The sequence below is a fragment of the Lissotriton vulgaris genome, chromosome 12 (genome assembly GCF_964263255.1).
Source record: "Lissotriton vulgaris chromosome 12, aLisVul1.2, whole genome shotgun sequence".
Lineage (NCBI taxonomy): Eukaryota > Metazoa > Chordata > Amphibia > Caudata > Salamandridae > Lissotriton > Lissotriton vulgaris.
The window spans coordinates 229,658,713-229,676,745 of record NC_141700.1 but is presented as its reverse complement, the minus strand read 5'-3'; the positions used below and the strand labels follow the sequence as shown (position 1 = coordinate 229,676,745).

The window sequence follows — 18,033 nt, the reverse complement described above, 5'->3', positions numbered from 1 at the left end:
ACGAACCTTTACAGTCTCGTCCGTCCATCGAAAGATGTCCTCCGGGGTGTCAAAGAAGAAGGTGCAGGACTGAAAAACGACCCGCAACCTTGCCGGGTAGAGCAGAGCATAGGGTAGTTTTAGGCCCCGGAGGCGAGCCTTGGCCGCGGTGAACGACTGTCTCTGCTGCTGGACCAGCTTCGTGTAGTCTGGGAAAATGAGGATGTTAGAGTTCTCATACATGAGCTGGCGCTTCAATCTCGCCTGTTTCAGGATAGTGTCCCTGTCAGCGTAGTTTAATAACTTGGCGATCATGGGGCGAGGGCGCTCTCCCACCGGAGGTTTCTGCGTCAGCGCTCGATGGGCCATTTCCACTACAAAACCGCGAGAAAGAGTGTCGGCTGGCATCCATCCCTCCAGCCATTGTGCCAGGAAACGCTCCGCGTTGCCCTTCTCGCAATCTTCTGGAAATCCCAGGAAGCGAAGATTACTGCGCCTGGCGCGCCCCTCCGCATCCTCAGCTCTCAATACCAGACCCTTCTGAGTTCTCTCCAGGGCAACGACCCTCTTTTTCAAAGTAGTCATGTCGTCCTCTACTGTAGATATGCGCGTTTCTGCGCCTGTTATGCGTTCCACGGCGTTTCTCAAGTCCTGCCGAAGGAGCATCACATCCGAGCCTACAGCCCCGATCTTAGCGTCCAGGACATCTCTGGACTGCGTGATCACCGCCAGGAGCGCAGCATTGTCCGGCACCTGAACTTGTGCCCCCTTCGAGACGGCAGCTTCGGTAAATTTGTCTATAGGGCCCTGTTTGCCCTGACTTACACCTCCACCCCATGTCATGGTGTCCTCGAGGAGTGGGGCCGCCCTCCGGCCTCCGTCCGGTTGAGGTCGCCGCCGACACCCCCCAGCAACAGTCACCCACCGCTAGCTGCCGGCGAGGAGATGGCTATATGACGGACCGACCCTGCTCTGCAGTCCACAAGTAGTAGGGTCGCTCCCCAACCGGCTCCTGAAGATATCGGGCCGGTATCGTCAGCCCCGCGATTTCTTAAGCAGGAGGGAGGTCACCGCGTGGTCCACTCCCCCGTGATTTTGCGCCGGGCCCGACCTGACCCCCGATAAGCTGTGGGGCCCTGCAGCCACCCCGTGCTTCCCACCGCCGGGCTAACCTGGACCCGAGGCGGCCGCTCGCACGCTCCGTCGCGGCCCGCCCGCCTTGTGGGTCCGGGACACGTGGGACGTCGCCGCCCAGTCCACTCCCAGAGAGATGTGAGCCCGGCCTGACCCCCGATGATCGACGCGGCACCGCGGCCACCCTGCCCGTCCCACTGCAGGGCGCCGCTCTGACCTGAGCACGGGGCAGCCGCTTGCTGGATTCGGGGCAGCCGCTCGCCCGGCAGACGCGGCTCTCCTCAGGTTGGCGCCTGTTCCTCCCTCAACCAAGATGGCGGTCGCTTTCTCTGGCCGTCCCCATCTCCGGCGCCCACCGGGCGCACTCCGCAGCCGCGTCCCCAGCGGCACCACCAGGCGGGGGTATCGGCTCCTGGAACCCAGGGTCCCTCGACATTCAGCAGGGCTGGCACCTCTCCAACACTCGGCGCGGCCCTTCCGGTCGATCGGCTTGCGCTCAAAATCGAGGCCCCGGCTTGGCAGGCCGCTCCGGATAGCCCTTCTCGCAGCCCCCGTCCGGGACGACTGTCGGCCTCAGGAGTGGATTCGGGTGCCTCCAATTGCAGTCGTGTGATGCCTCTGGAACCGGGAGCCAAACAGAATCGCAGGGAACTATAGGAGATGACCAGGGCTAGGATATCTGGTAAGGATTACTAACGGCTGGTCGGAGCTCCGGCTCTACACGACCGCCATGTTCGGTGGCAAGCCACGCCCCTGTTAACTCGGTTTTTAACTGCTTGTCTCTTTAAAACTTTGACATTTCACTTGTCGTTACGGTGTATTGATGTAGTTCTGTCTAATTTGCTGTTAACTATTCGTAAGCAATATAATTTGTTGTACTTTCTCCCACTAGAAATGTTTTGTTCCAGTTCACACAGTGGGGGATTAATGCGTCTCTCTTTAAAACTCTCTGATCTGAGGTCTCAGATGTTGGAAACTATAAAATTGATTTAGTGAGTGAGTTGTAGATCAGTGGGTTTATCGCCCTGCAGCAGCGATCTGTGTTAGAATCCCTGCAGAACTGTCTCATACTGTATCCTGCCCTAGTCATGAAAATAAAAATAAAGACAATTGACTTGACGAATAAACACTAACTATTCAAACAAACACGTACAGACAGTCCATTGCCCCACTGTATTGACACTAGAGTCTAGATGATTCTCTGCAGCAGGTAGTTAATCCCACCGAGCTACCCTACCAGTGGATGCCTAATCTTTCGGTCCCACAGAAAGCATCGGGAAGTGGGGCCAACCGGAAAACATGAGATTTATTTTAAAACATAGGTACATCCACCATATGGCCAAAATTCTACACTTTTGAAAACATTAAATAAATGTGAATACCAGTTCACTCGTTGCGCGCACCTCGCTCTTGTGGGGGGTATAACATGCACTTTGACACTTTTACATGTTTTCATTTAGCCAGCATTGTCAGTCATGTTTTCAGAAAAGACACTCAAACCATCACTGAAAGGTTACAGTGCTACCTTCAAAACCATCCGTGAGGCGACGAGCAGGTGTCACAGAACATGGCACTCCCGATATTGGGTATAATCTGCCGAAACTCAAGGAATGGGAGCAAAAACAAGCCTTTGTGAACGCTACTTTAGCAGGTGAACCCCAAGCCCCCCCACAACACATCACACACATACAATCTGGTAGTGGGTGCGCATATGGAGGGAACACTCAGGTTTCATCCTTGCAAACTCAGTAGCCTCTTGGGACATCCGGAGGCCGCCCAATGCCCCAGGGGCCACCGGAAGAATGAGGGTGGGGTCGGGGGTCTGGGGTGGGGGGGGGGGGGGGAGCGAGGGACACGGGAGGGGTGAATGAAAGTGGAGGGTGAGAGATTCTGGAAACAGGAAGGATACTGAAGAAAGTAAGCCATTGAGGGATGGGGGAATCTGGGCCGAAGGATGGGGAGGGGTGAGTGATATTGGGTGAGTGAGGGAGAGTGGAAAGTCAGGGACACTGGGGAAGTGAGGGGTCGGAAGGGGGCTCGGGCAGTGGGCCTCTGAGGGGCCCTGGAGTAGTGGGTGGAATGTGGGGGGTGTTGTTGAAGGTCCTTCAGGATGGAGGGACACCAAAAAGTAGGGGAGAAACCGGAGGTGGAGAGAGAGGTGAGGGTCAGGGACAGTTGAGGGGGGCTGGAGTGCTGATGGACAAGCCAGAGGGTGATGGGGGCAGCGGAGGGGTGAGGTGGAACCGCAGGGTCAAAGAATACTGGAACTCTGATATGATGATGAAGACAGGTTTATGAAGCACACAGATGCCCTGGGAGTGTCCCGGTGCTATAGCCTATTTTCAGAGAAGGCTGCCATGCTCTGATCTGGCAAATCCGAGGCATCACATTCAAGTGTTTCTGAGGGCAGCGGAAGCAGCGAGTAGCAAGGGCCCTGGCGTGTGCATGTGAAACGGACCACCCTAACAAGCTTGTTTATTAGTAAAATTACCAATGCTCGAGGTGCAGTAGGCTTCTCTCTGCTCTGAGCCCCGGTGCCACTGCACCCGATGCACCATCGATAGCCAAGTCCCTGAGCGGGAGGCTAGGACTTCCAGCAGATGGGTGACCCTACCTGCAGTGAAGCCATGCGGGAGGCTCCCTTGGAGCCCGCTGGGGGCGCTGCTGCTCCTGCAGCCCGAGTACACCTTCCCGAGGCCCGGGGCGCACCGCCTGCCCCCCACGTCTGCGGCCATGCTGCTCATTCCAGGCCCTCTTCCTTCCTTATTCCGGTGCTCGTGTGCAGGGGTCGCCTTCCTTGGATGATGTGCGGTGGGTTGAGGCTGCCTACCTCCCATAGGCCTTTTATACCGGGAGGAGGGCCAGGGGGGACCCCCGGCTGATCCAGGCGCACAGGTGTGAACCCCTCGCGGCGGGCGCAGCGCAGGCTGAGGAGTGCCGGGAGGAGGGGTTGACACTGGGGGCCTGTCCAGACGCCATTGTCAGGGCTTCCTAAGCATGATCACTTAAATTGTCCATTTTGTCAGCCATCCTAGATAAATTCCTATATGCGGTGAAACAAGCTCACACATACAGGCCCAACATACACTCTGCTCTCTGCATGCAACTCCGCATTCACTCCACATCCATTTCCCACGTGGATGGAGCACTAGACGTGGCTAAGGGAGACTGTGTAAACCTTTTATCAGTTTTACCGACCATAAAGAAGCTTCGTCCTCATAGCAATCAGTGCCAGAAAAACAAGGGTTTGCGATAGTTATTGGAAACAAGCTGGGAATAGGGGGTTAAACGAGATAAATTGGGGCGGGGAGGGGGAGACCTAGGAGGGTTCGCGCATGCGCGGTACCTGCGGCTCGTGCCCAGTGGAGGCGCGTGTCAGTGCAGGAGCTGAAGTCCCGGGTCTCTGGAGGGGCCAAGTTGAAGAGCGGCAGATAGCAGTGCAGGGCTCCCATGACTAAGGGGATAGCCCCGCATCGTGCTGGCAGAGGAGCTGGAGTGCTCCGGAAGCGCGCCGCAGCCAGCTGCTGTTGAGGAGGAGTTCCCCGCGCAGACTGGGTGAGTGGGGGATTCTATTGTGCTGGTGTGCTGTTATAGCGGAAAGGAGCACTTCGGTGGGCGTTGACGGTCCGTGGAGCCGACGGCGGAGGGGGGAGAGAAAGTGAAAGTAACTGCATGAGGCTTGCAAGGGAGACAGGAGATGGGCACAGCGTGTGACTGAGCGTGGTGAACGCGCGCGCTCACAATTCCAGTCCGGCCGGCCTGCAGCCTACACGTGCCCATCTCCTGTCTCCCTTGAGAGCCTTTGAAAGCCAAGTCGCTGACAATAAGGCTCGCTGGCGACAGCGCTTCACGCTGCGTCGCCAGGTGCGAGACCTAAAAAGGGCCCAGCGGCGAGTCCTGACAGCTACCTACTGCCTTATAGCCCTCTTGGATGTTGAGGCCTAATATTTTGTCTCTCTTTTTCTTGAAGATTTGGATTCATTGGGAAGCTCAAAAACGTGTTATCTCTAAACCAAACTAGGTTCAGACCCATCTTGGGCACTATAGACCACCTAGTGGCCATCAGGATGTTGGTGCCAAAGCAGATAAGGAAAAGGGAGTTACTTTATTGTTGCTTTGCGGATTACAGCTAAGCTTTTGACCATGTCAGTCACCAGCTGCTCTGGTTCAAACTCAAAACCTGGGATACTCCAGAAGCACTACTTCGTGGAATTGAATTACTTTACTTTGACACTTGGGCCAAAGCAAATCTGGGAAACAACACAGCAGTCTCCAAAAAGGTAAAAATTGAACAAGGCGTTAAACAAGGGTACATCTTAGCTCTAGCTCTTTTTTTTATTTGCTTATGTGCGATCTGGGAAGCGTGCTGGATTTAATAATCAGCAATGCACCAAAATTGGCGAATCACCCCTTAACTTCACTGCTCTATGCAGATGACGTAGTCCTTTTATGTCGAAAAGCTATGGGGCTACAAAAGCTGAATAATGTGTTACACACCCATAGCATATGTTTAGAAGACAAGGGAACCCCAAAATGCTATGACCAGGGGTAGTAATATGGTTTAAGAAAACAATGGTCTTGGTGAGGCCTGAGGGGTCTCACGTAGCAAAAGCTACTACTTACTCGATTAAGTGTCACTCTAGTACAAGTTAGTCAACTGAATCCAAAATGGACACAGTAAGCAATATATGTGTGGACACAAGGTATCTTCGAATGACATGAAGGTGCGTGAAGTGAAAAGTGCTTAGTGTCAATAAAACTTTACATCGCATTGGAAACAATATTCAAAGACTCCTAATTAAAAATTAGTAATGGAGCTTTGATTGATAGCAGCTAAAACGGAATGATAGCAATTTTTGAAAAAACAAACCTGATATTTGCAGAAAAAGGGAAAAAAACGGTTGCTTAGTTCCTGAACAACAGCTCCCTGATTACATCAGAAACGTATAAATACTTGGGATGTTGGCTGAATGAGAAAGGAGTCCATTCATTTACTCTAAAATCATTAAAACCAAAACCTGATTCGCTACAATTTGCTTTTCAAGCGCCCTCAAGGGCACAAAACACCCTACCCTCGAACCTGTACTGAACATAGTAAAGGCCAAACTCATCCCCACACTTCAGTACTGCGCAGAAGCCTTCCCAGCGCCGCTTTCAGATCAATGTTTAAGCTCCCTCACTATAGCTCATCAGCTCAGATACGGTTAGAGTTCATGCTGAGCCTTCAACTCCTGGTACAGAAAGGCAGTCATTTGAAATATATGCACTCAGCACGTGCTGCAAAAGAAGTCACGTTGAAGAACTTATTTTGTGTTAACATTTTTCCGGTAAATTTTCTGGTGCCCAAAGACCCTTGCAAGAACGTCATCCTTGAAGCCTTGGAACTTAAAGGTGAAACAGCTCTCTGGAAAATGAACCTGCCTGACCAGCAATTCAAAACAGCTTTAAACAAAAAAGGTTCATAAGAGATCTTTTGCATCTGATCGCCAGACCCTTATGAGTAGAAAACACATGGACGTCAACATCAGGAGCTACGACCAAAGAGAGGTTAAAAATACTTCACTGAATTATTCTCATTGCGTTACAAAGTCAAGTATGTGTTGTTTCTCTTCATTAGACTTTCTGCCTTCACGGGTGTGCCGCCCCTGCTGTAGTACATGCCGACTTTGTGGCTTGCTTCCGGAATCCCTACCTCACCTGCTCTTTATATGCCCTGTGCTATCTCATGAACGCAGAAGGTTTATTCGCCGCTTCTGGATTAAATAAGGGACACGGACAATACAGGCTGGCGTCAACCTCCTCCTGAACGGTGCCTACCCACAAGTAATAGCCAGCATGCAATTTCTGGACAGAGTGGACAAATTAGTAAGGAATTCTGCTACACGCCCAACCCTTTTAGGGCCCTAGGGGCATAACCCTGGCGTGCGTCCAAAATCACGATCATGATTAGCACGGCACTTTATGATTTAGCACTTTAAATGATTTTCTTGGTCCCTGTCCATCTCTTCTTGAACAACAATGAAATCTTTATATGTTTAGCTCTAAAATTGTTAAATCAAGAACGTTCGCCCTATCATTGATAGCTACATGAGCACATGGCCATCTTTTGTTATCCTCTGTTGAATTTTGTCTATCTTGCCATCCCATATATTTTCTGTCCAGTTTCTGATATTAGAAACATTTTCATGACAGCTGCTTGCTAACTCTCTCCACACTTAACAGTAGCTAGCGCACAGGACTTTGTTTCAGCACTTTAATGTAATTCTTGACCCTCGACCAATTGTTTGCTTTTTAGAATGTATAAACAATAATGCAAACGTTTTTATGCTTAGCTCTAGGTGTTTTAAATTAACAATTTGCACGTAGGCTAGACTACCCTGTGATTTCTTACCCTCCATCTACGGTTATTGGAAACTGTTATGTGGTTAGTTAGCGAGGCCCAGTTGAATACATCACTAAATGTCCTGATACCGTAAAGATGATTCGCACATTAGCACGCTAGATGCCATTGGTGTCTTAACTTTTCATGAACTGACTGTGATGGACACGGTGACAATGTTTTTATACATTGATTTCATTCCTTTAAAGTATTTTATCATACTTTCACCTTAATGGCCTTTATTGTCGAAATAAAGTATTTAAACCTCAAAAGCTTGTAGTGTTCCTGCAAACCATAAAAAGGTAAAAGGAAACCAATATGCACCCTGAGTCCTCAACTACTTCCACTTGTACATGTCCCTTTCCTGTCACATTACAACCTGTTTCTGTAATATGGCCTCAGTTGGATCCTACCCACAGAATTCTGTTGTTTGTACCTCGAGTTTGAGGTGCTCTTGCTGCAATAAATATTTTTGGGAACTGCTCACTAGTTTCTTGGAGCTAGGTCTGTACTACATCAAATATCTGAATGCAATAAAATAAGTTTACACATCACTGTAAAAGCCACTTACAGGTGGGGAGCAAACACGTCCGTTGCTTCCTGTGCCTTGCCATACAGTAACCAAGGGCACCAAGTTTTTAAAGCAGTCATTGGCTGCAGTCATATTGTAGGAAATAAATTGACTCACAGAGGTGTCTTCTGTGGAAGGAAGCCAGCCTGTAGGTTTCGATGAGGGCTTGACAACTGTAGCTTCTTATGATCTGTTTGAAGTATGTATTCTTCTGTATAGTTGACTTCTAAATTCCACCAGTTTTCCTCTATCTATTCAGTGCTCTCGTGTCTCTGAAAGTTCTCACTCTACAGACCGTGCCTTTGTTTTCTTTCCATTTCATATTTGTCAAGGGCAGGATTGCTTGGAAATGACTTGATGTATAAGATTTATCTTTTAGAAACAACATCCAGCTCCAGACTGAGACTCTACACTGGGTGTTAAGCAAAAGTCTTTGAAGGGGGGGGGGGGGACAGATAATGGCAAAAAAAACTTCGAAATAACAGGCCAACTGACGTGGATTGGCACCATAGGTCGGAAGCAGGCTAACCTAATAATAGAAAGCTGGAGCAAGGGTTCTTGGAAGAACCCACAATCATGCATCAAACTCAAACACTTACAATTCATCAGGTTCCCATCCCGACCTCCTTATATACCAAAACAATAGGAATCAGTCCTCAAGGCACAGTAAATGCTTCCCTTTCTTTGGGAAAAAAATTAAAAGGTAAGGGAGAATTGGGCCTAAGTCTACAGGGAAAACCTGGCCTGGAATGGAATAATCAAAAGATAATTTGATTTAAACTTGCAAAAGTATGAAGGTGGGGTACGTACGCATGTATGTCTGTTTCAAGTGAATAAAATAATAAAACGAATCTAGGGGCCCGAGTCTACAGCATTTAAAGATGATAGTAAAAATCACGCCGGAATCCCTAGGACGAAATAGTGGAGGAGTGAACTCTGAGAGAAGCCTTCCTCCAGCGCTGAGACCAAGTCAGCGAGAAACCACTGAGCAAAGCCAACGCTGTTAAGCCCTCATCGAGACAGTTTTGCTCCTTTTCGTCCGTTTAGTCCAGAAAGTACTTCCTGTAAGAAGTTCTTTGCTCATCAGAAGAAGAAGTGATCTGAGCTAGAAATATTTCACAGTTTCAAGTTGCCAGTTAGTTTCAAGTTGCCAGTTAGTTTCAAGTTGCCAGTTAGTTAAATAGCGCCTTGGTCAGGATGGACAAGTAGGAGAACTACATCCTGGAATGGAGATTGCTGCAATTCCCACATTTGTTAAACGTCCAGGAATTGGGACCTCTGATGAAAGGTGGGGTGCTCAGTAGGTAGAGCATGATCAAAAGGCTTCAAAAGACTATAGATGTCCAATGTACAAAACCCTCTATATGTCTTTTATGTTGGTATATCACAGTCAAAATATTTGGCAACAAATATTGCATCCACTTTTTAGACTACCACTCTGTCATCAAGGAAAATGTAAAGGTAAGTATTGAATTGCTGTTCCCATCTCCTTACCTTCGTTATATGGTGGTTGCAATATATTTGTAGTAGTTATTTCAGCCACTAGATATTGATGCCCCACTCTGTTTATGCTCTGGAGGAAATGTCTATGTTTCTATAAAAACTGTGGAACTTGGATTTATTTGTCCAAGGTGGTAGGGAGTAAAATCAATGAAATCATTACATGCTATCCTTGCCCAGCATGCTGGAAACCCGAAGGCCTGCAGGACTTTGAGCAATAATTTACGCAGACAAGACTACCAGTCACATACAATGATTATACCCACATCTGATAATGCCAACCAATATCCTGCATGTACAGTGGGTGAGTTATTTAAGATTCTACTGCCCATCCGACCTTCTGAGTATTTTAGGGTAAGATTCTGATGATAAATTGAAGTATTTAGTCATTTCATTTAAGGTTTCTATCTTAGTCATTTACCACACCGTGAAATACTGCAATGATCCTCTATTTAAACATATTTTTTGAACTATGTGTACTGTGGTCTTTTGTCTCAGAAGTTTTGCTTTAAGTGGAAGTTCTGTAGCAACTGCTCCGACTGCTTCTCCATGAAATCACTTAGTTTGTAAAACCAGTGAAAAATGAGTACCTATTAAAAGAACTATTTTGAGGGATGACGATGTGATGTTGAAATAAATGCTAACCATTGAGGCTTGTGAAACTGAGTTAATGTGTGTGTCCGGTTGAGCTTTCTTAACAGATTTTTATCTTTTCTAGATATTTGGCTTCTTGGCAACAGTGGTTTATGCTGCTAATACTTACTTAGCTGTCAATAAGTGGAGAATGAACAATCGACAGCCAAATACTCGCCAGACCAGCGACTATATCCGTGCTAGGACTGAATCCAGAGAAGTGGATAGCCGACCAGAGATACAGCGTCTTGATGCGTGAAGAGAGAATCTTGGAAACCTGTGTCAGAGAGCAGCGGGAAAAGTTATTTTCGGTCTTGCCGTGTACAGTTTGCATACTGTCATGTAAAGTGTAATGTCCCTCTTTTAGAACATGAGGGAGATGAGAAAAATGTTTCAGAAGCATTTTTTAACGCGCACCCATATTTTCTCAACAGGGATGGTCCTAACTTGCCATAAGGAACCTTTTGAAAAGATCAAGGGCAAGCACAGTGTATCTGTGAAACAACATAATGGTAATTCATACTCAAAGTGCTGAATTTGTTTTTCAGCACATTCTACTGAATATCATCTGTGCCCAACCTCTGTCTTTTCAGTAAGAAAGTCCATCCCACAGAAACCTTGTTGTAGAATGTCATGACCCATTCCTTCACACACAAGCACAAATGAATTATGTTTTGTATGCAACGACGTTGTTGTTGAATTTAACACAATTTTGCATTTTTACTGCTGACAAGGATCAATTTTTTGTAAATTCCTTGGACCAAACTTTTCAGTTTGAGAATCATTGATGTAATTAGCAGTATAACATTTTATAAGGAAGCAGAAGCTAGACTGCTCGTAGATGTGAAAGCTTTTGCTCACAGTTTTAGCTAGTTCAGAGTTTACTCTGCCTTAGTCGAGGGTGATGGTGACTCAAGGTGATGTCTCCCCACATTTTCGTCCTAGTTCTAACTAATGTTTAAGATTATCGCGAACCAGAAAAGTGCCTGTTGCTGTAGCAGTCTGCCTGATTGCATCAACAGAGAGCTGAATATGATAACAAAGACCATTCTGATTCCTCCTCTTCAATCCTCAAAGGAATAATGAATTCAGAGCACCACGAAGAACAACGCATCTAATATTCTGGATAACGCCCTATATTTTAAATCCGTCACAAAATATTGTTTTTTTATGATTCCCCTTATTAGGGAATTTCTACTTTTCTGATTCAATTGTTTGTTTTCTAAAATTATACATAATTAGAATCTAATACACATCACTTTTATTTGCTTTATTATGACTTCCTTTATTTTAGTAAAAAGTATTTTTTCACAATAATTGATTAATGAATAATAGAGGTGAAACTGATTGCATAGGTCTTTAACCAAAAATTTAGGAAAATAGTCCCAGAACTATTCATTTAAAAGGTAATGTTGTGTCCTGCCTTCTAGTGTGTGAATACAAAGTGCAAGAAATCAAGACCAACTTCTTTAAGTAACATGGTATTTATACTTTTTAAATGGAACGTTTGCATCACATAAACATGTATGTTTTGTGTCTTATTCAAAAGATGGTAAAGTGATCATTGTACTGCTGCAGGACTACCACAAGTGGGAATGCTTATTTTATCTGCCTAGATATCATTCACACTTCAAGTCGCTATCCAAACTACCAAGTTTGCATCATGTTATGATGTGTCGTTTGGTTGAGGCTGAAATGGGATATACAGAGTTCTTGGGCACCAGATCTACTGAAGAATTATCTTAACGGGCACTTAGGCCTGTTTCCCAGTTAGTCTCAGGAAACATGTTAGAATCCTGGAGAATAAAGGCTAGTTAGAGGTAAACGAAATATAAATACATTTTTAGAGCCATTGCAGTAGCCGGTTTCTTAAATTCCTTGAGTCCCAGAGTTCGATAAATTTGCACCAGTTACAGAGAAGATCCTGCTTCACACGTCTTATGAAAAGAAGGTATTGTCAGATTTTCTGCAGCTGACAATAGTTGTTACCTTGTTTTAGTGTGGGTAGGATTCAGAAAGTCTAAATCCTCTGGTGACAATTTCTGAACAATGCATTGGTTTCTATTAGATTGTACTAGCCAGTGGTAAGAAATAGAATGTGTTTATTGTAGGCGAACAGGCTCTGTTGTGTTGACTTTCTTGAGAACCAGAGTTGATGCTTACCTTGCCATTTCAAGACTGTTAAGATGGCTCTTTGCAGGGTCCAAAACTAGGCCCTTTTCTTAGTATGACTCCAGTTATCCGACGTTAAACGGAAAGACTCTGAAAATAATTATTCAATAGTAAAAATATGTTAAAACAAAGTGAAGCCTACAGTAGACTAATTGTGTGCTCTTCGGCAACCGTTCCAAATTGGTGCATGTTTTGTCACTTCCGTACAACTACACTGCATTATTACAATGAAAAGAATTGTATGTGTTATTTACTTAGCACCTGCAGAGTAGATGCATCCACTGCTTCCTAACGCTGTCAACAATTTCCTAAACAGAAGGAGATAGTCTTGAAATGCATACGTCATCTAGTGATTTTGGACCAAAGATGATTTTGATAACTCTTGAAGTACTAAATAAGGTTTCTTATCCACACTATGTGAATCGGCTTTTGCCTGGTAAGCCATGGTTCGTTTACATAAGTTGAACTGTGTTGTGTTTAATTGTATGTGCTTGAAAGACACGGAAAGTCTTCCATCAAACAAGGTGGTGTTGAAGGTTGTGAATAAACCCCACAATTTATAGTTTATGTGGAGGATGCAATAAAAGGATTGTCAAGTAGTCGCTGAAATTTGCCATGCTGTATAGTCTGGCATCACCTCAATGCAGGTTCTGTTCCATCAATACTATGACTTATTTATGTTTCAGTCAAGCTTAACCGCTTTGCCGCAGCGGATATTCCGTTGCGGTGCAGGCGAATTTCACACATGCGCAGATCGGACGTCCCCCGGTCATCAGACGCCCACCGTGACGTCGGACGTCCAGGGGCCATCCAACGCATGGAAGTGGTTACATTTCAGAATTGCATTTGTTTTGTCATTAAACAGTTATTTGGTGCATGCAATTATGCTACAATGCATGTTAATGTTGCATTCCCCCCTTAAACTGTTATATTGAAATGTATGCAGAATGGAATTATCCCAAACGTCGTACTGCGGAAGAGTAGATTGTCTCCAGGTACTGTACCAAGACTGTCATTTAAAGGTGTTCAAAGTCACAGAGACCATGTGGGAATTACATTGGTAATATTTTTACACCGTTTCAGGCAAAGCTCATGCATGATTGGAAAATGTGATTACACTTGTTTATATTACATCACATTGAATACATTTTAGGTGAGGGTATGGCAATTATAGTGCTTGTGCGTGTTTCGGGGTGCTGCAGCTCTTCTCATTAATTATTGTTTCCCTCTTAAATTCCTTTTGGAGAGTTAGCTGCCTGCAATAAAGCAAAATCTCATAACATAAGTATTATTGGTATATACCCCATAAGAAGTAGATCTAAGCCTAAACCATTTAAGGATTCCCAGGCCTCACCTGATTGGCCTATGCCAGGTCAGAATTGTTACCCCGGTTTAGTCCTATTAGGTAATTGGGAGTCTATCATCTTAAATCATTTCAGTTCATAGTTGGCAGCGACTAGTGTAATAATTCCCTTGGTGCCCTTTGATGTGTCTTGCAATGCTGTAGAGTATTTGGAATTTAAATGTATTAACGCTAATGATGGAAATGTAGACAAGCATGATCCATGGGTTAAAAACCTTGACTGCGTTACTAGCCACCAATGCTTTTCATTTTTGACTGTTGTCCTCTCTTACTGATTGACTTAACTGATGAAATACTAGATATTTCCTGAAAAGAAAATTGTGGTAAGCTAACTTACTTCACTAAAGATCAAGTGCTATTATATCTTTTGTTTGTTTTGTAATTGCAGATATCTATCTGTATATGGGTAGGTCTATGTTGGATCATAGGCTGTTGCAAAAATTAAATTAATAAGAGAGAAGAATGTAGAAGTAATTAACAAAGAGAGCTAGTGATTTGTTTTTTGTTTTTAAATTATTGCTGGGCACTATGGTGCATTTTCCATCCATGCACAAATTTTACTTTTGCTTTGCTTAAGCATCTTCTTGAACTAATACCGTTTTTGGTATTGAATCAAATGTCCTGAAATACTGAATTTAAGTTGAAGCAGCTTTTTGGAGCTGAATAAATAGCCAAAAGGAACTACTATAGCTTTAGCTTGTTTTATATGGGCAACTGACATTTTAGATAGCCCCACGTTCTTTGGCCATTTAATCATGTTACAGGAGCATGGTGCTCCTGAATGAGTGTGTCTAGGCAGTTTTGAGACACGGATGTCCTGAAAGTATGCAGCTGAAAACTTAAAATTCTAAATTTTAAATTCAATGTCCGAACAGGAGGCAAGGATTATGCTTTCTTTCTTCTTTATTCATTTCTCCAGCTGCCATTTCAACATCAAATGATAAACTAATTTTCCCATGAACTCTTAGGAAATGGACATAAACAATAGTCAACCAATCATAATCCCAGACTGGATATATCAGTCCTTTACCACTCTCCATGACTCCTCCCTTTCTTTGTTGCTCCAGCAGCCTCAGGTTAAGTGCTCTCAGCTCTCTTGTCTGAGCTGGGCTTTTTTGATTTAGTTTCTGCAATTACACTTTCTGTTCTGATTGCCTAATCCACTTTTACTTTGCAGGGGGACACAGGAATGCCTGGCACAATCCTTAAGCAGCAATTCACAAATTTGTGAAAGTGGGGCCACGGTAATGAAGCGGTCCTCCAACCGCCCTCATGCTCCTTCTGGAGCATCATTAGCAGCACACCTCCTCCACATCCGGTGCACTGCTTTCACCACCTAATTAACTGATCCCGGAAGAGCGTGCAGATCGCGGAGCCTTGACTGCATTACCCCGCTTCCCTGGAGTCATATGCCCCAAACAGGGGTCAGTATTGTGTTGAAATAAGAGTGACAACAACCACAGGTGTCTTTAGAATACCATTTGTTTTACTTGTGCTTTGAGATACTGACTTGGGAGGAAAGCCCTATCAGATCACTGCAGGTTGCAGTTGTCCCTAAACTGAGGACCCTACTGACCCCTTTGGGACACAATCATTTTCCCTGGGACTACCAGTTTAGTTAAGATTCACCCTTACCACAGAAGACTCTACAGAGTCATACTGAGGAAGAGGTCCTCTCGTACCTCCTTTGAGGGATCAGTTTCATGAGGTGATGGATGCCTCTGTCTATAAGGTGGTCTCACCAGTAGTCGCTTCAGGAGGTAACTCCTGCGTCTGAAACAGAGCAGCAAACCCTTCTTTGATATAAAGGAAATCCCAGGACTCTCCCATACAACTCCAACAGATACACCCGGCAAGGCGAAAGGGAAGAGGAATCATGAGGAGGGATTTGATCTGGGGCCTTTGACAAACTGAATAAAGCCTTCCTGGCCAATCATGCTAGCATCTAGTGTGCAACAGCTGTAACCTTTCTCCCCCAGTGGGCCCAGATGGAGAGGGGATGGACCCAGAGACCCCATTAATTGCGTATAATTTTACAAGACAAACATTTGGATCAGAAAAGTAGAAATTTCCAAATCTCGTGAGGGAGGCGTTTCTCCTGGGGACTCCACAGGCTGGGGGCAAGATCGACCATGGCGTCCCTCTTCGGAGGCTACGCCTCAGGCATCAGATAGGAAACCTGCAAAACCCTTTGGGGACATGTGAAGACCTCGGACATGCTAGACCTGAAAATAAATACTCCACCCCAAGTCCTCAGAATGGTCCCCTAGCGGGAAGATGTCTGCCTACGTGGTAGGTAGGCTCTGCAAACTCCTTGATAAAGAGATGCATGACCGCCTGAGGGCGGAATGCCCCCATCCTTTCCTTGAGCGAAAAGCCGACCTCACACCTGAAATGGATACCAAAATGGCACAATTTGTGGCCAGATATATTCGGATTCCTAGAAGGGTATCGACCACTCATGGAGCTCCTGCCAAGATAAGCTGGATATTACCGGCCCTCTTACAAACCTATGGACATGGCAGAGGAAGCGAAGGAGTACAGTTCCCATACATCACCTGACATCTCGTTCGGTTGGGTGCAACAAGTGATGATTTTCCTATAAAGTGCCATGCACAGACTCTCTGCGGAGAGGCGCCAGGCTTTATTAATTAAGGATGTCCCCAAGCTTTGTAATGTGGTCTCATTGGAGGTTGGTGCTGTGGCCCAAAGAGGCCTATCCGGAGACCCCTTTATCAAGGAACTAGGGAAGTTTGTAGCTACATTTACCTCCCTGACAAAGCTAGGTCCTCTATCAAGAGTATATTAACTCCAAAGATTTTCACTGGGCGTGGCAGGCCGGCTCTTTCTCTCAACAGGCTGCACTCCAGGGTCAAGGAACAAATTGAGGTCAGTGGCAGGACAGGTCATGGTTTATCGGGTTCTTCCTTTCCAGAGGATACCTGAGTCATAGTGACTCCAGAGGCCACTTCTGTGGATGTGGCCCCCAGGACGCAATTAATGCTAAATTTACTTTATTCTTTCCAGTTAAAGGTAGAGGAAGTTTGACTGATATTGCCCACAGCTGGAGCGCATTGACCTTGGATGTATGGGTACTACAGACTGTGAAGGCTCCCAGATAACAGGCTTCAAAGGCACTTCCTCTAGTCCTTTTGCTCCGGGACGCCATCCCCATCGATGAAGTGGTAAGAGCTCTAATAGAGAAGGGAGTAAGAACTACTTCTGCCTTGCACCCAGAGGCTTGCTGAGCAACCTCTACTTGGTGGAGAAAAGAGATAGGGGTACTGCCCGATGATCAGTCTCCGGGAGTTTAATAAATGTCTTAATATTTCACCATTTCAAAATGGAGACTCTACACCTGTGTCTGGATCTGCTGAGGCAGAGCGACTGGATGGCTGTCTGATATCATGATCCCCATCTATCCCCCTAATCGCAGGTTCTTGTAATTCTCTTGAAGGGCTCAGATTTTCTAGATTATGTCCCTCCCGTTCTTCCACACTCTGGTGCTTCACCAAGGTGCTCAAACTAGTGATGGAACATCTACGGTCACAAGTTAGTCTCATCGTCTATTTAGATTAATTTTTTTTGATGGACCACTGCCAAGTGACCTCGATGACAAACTTCTAAAGAGCAGTGCCACTTCCTGAACATCTGGATGTCATCATGAATAAGAAAAAAATCAATCCTCATTCCTGCACAGTAAATTACATTTCTGAAGTTTGTCATAGAATCTGCGAGGGTGGTGATGCTCAGTCTCCCCTCCAGGAAAACGGCAAAAATCCAACAGGAACTATATCATTGGCATGTTCAACCATATCTTTACAGCAAAATGTCTGCCTGGTACCCCATCCTCTCATACATGCAAGTCATATTCCCGGCCTGCTCCACTACAGAGCATTGAGCGTCTTAAGGCTCACCATCTGTGCTGGGGGCTCATGTATCCTCAAAAGGTTCCCCTATCGGGCAAGGCCAAAGAAGATATTGTCCAGTGGCCCTCCCTTGTGGAAGCATGGAATGAGAGAGCAATATTCGGCTCCAGTCATATTATTGAGTCAGAAGCCAGTCTCCTCAGTTGGGGTGCCCACTGTAGCAGATTCTCCACCAGAGGAAAGTGTTATGCTCACAAACAGCTACATATCAACTGCCTGGAACCCCTCTGGCTCTTTGGCAGTAAAATCCTGGACCAAAGACAAAATAGAATGCCAGATCCTTCTCAAGATGTGGTGGCGGTACGCTATGTAAACCACCTGCGGTGGGCCAATTCCCAAACCCTCGCAATTCTGCCCAAGAATTTTTGGTATT

At 45.7% G+C, this 18,033-nt stretch overlaps 1 protein-coding gene across 1 annotated transcript in view; it reads left to right on the top strand.

Moving 5' to 3' along the window:
• The window catches only part of CMTM4 (CKLF like MARVEL transmembrane domain containing 4), a 357,468-nt gene extending 343,376 nt beyond the window's left edge, over nucleotides 1-14,092 (top strand). Inside the window, exon 4 of the mRNA XM_086947724.1 lies at nucleotides 10,282-14,092. Coding sequence (XP_086803850.1) covers nucleotides 10,282-10,455 — 174 coding nt within the window. The 3' untranslated portion in view covers nucleotides 10,456-14,092. The remainder of the gene's footprint in view (nucleotides 1-10,281) is intronic.
• Nucleotides 14,093-18,033: the final 3,941 nt, after the last annotated feature.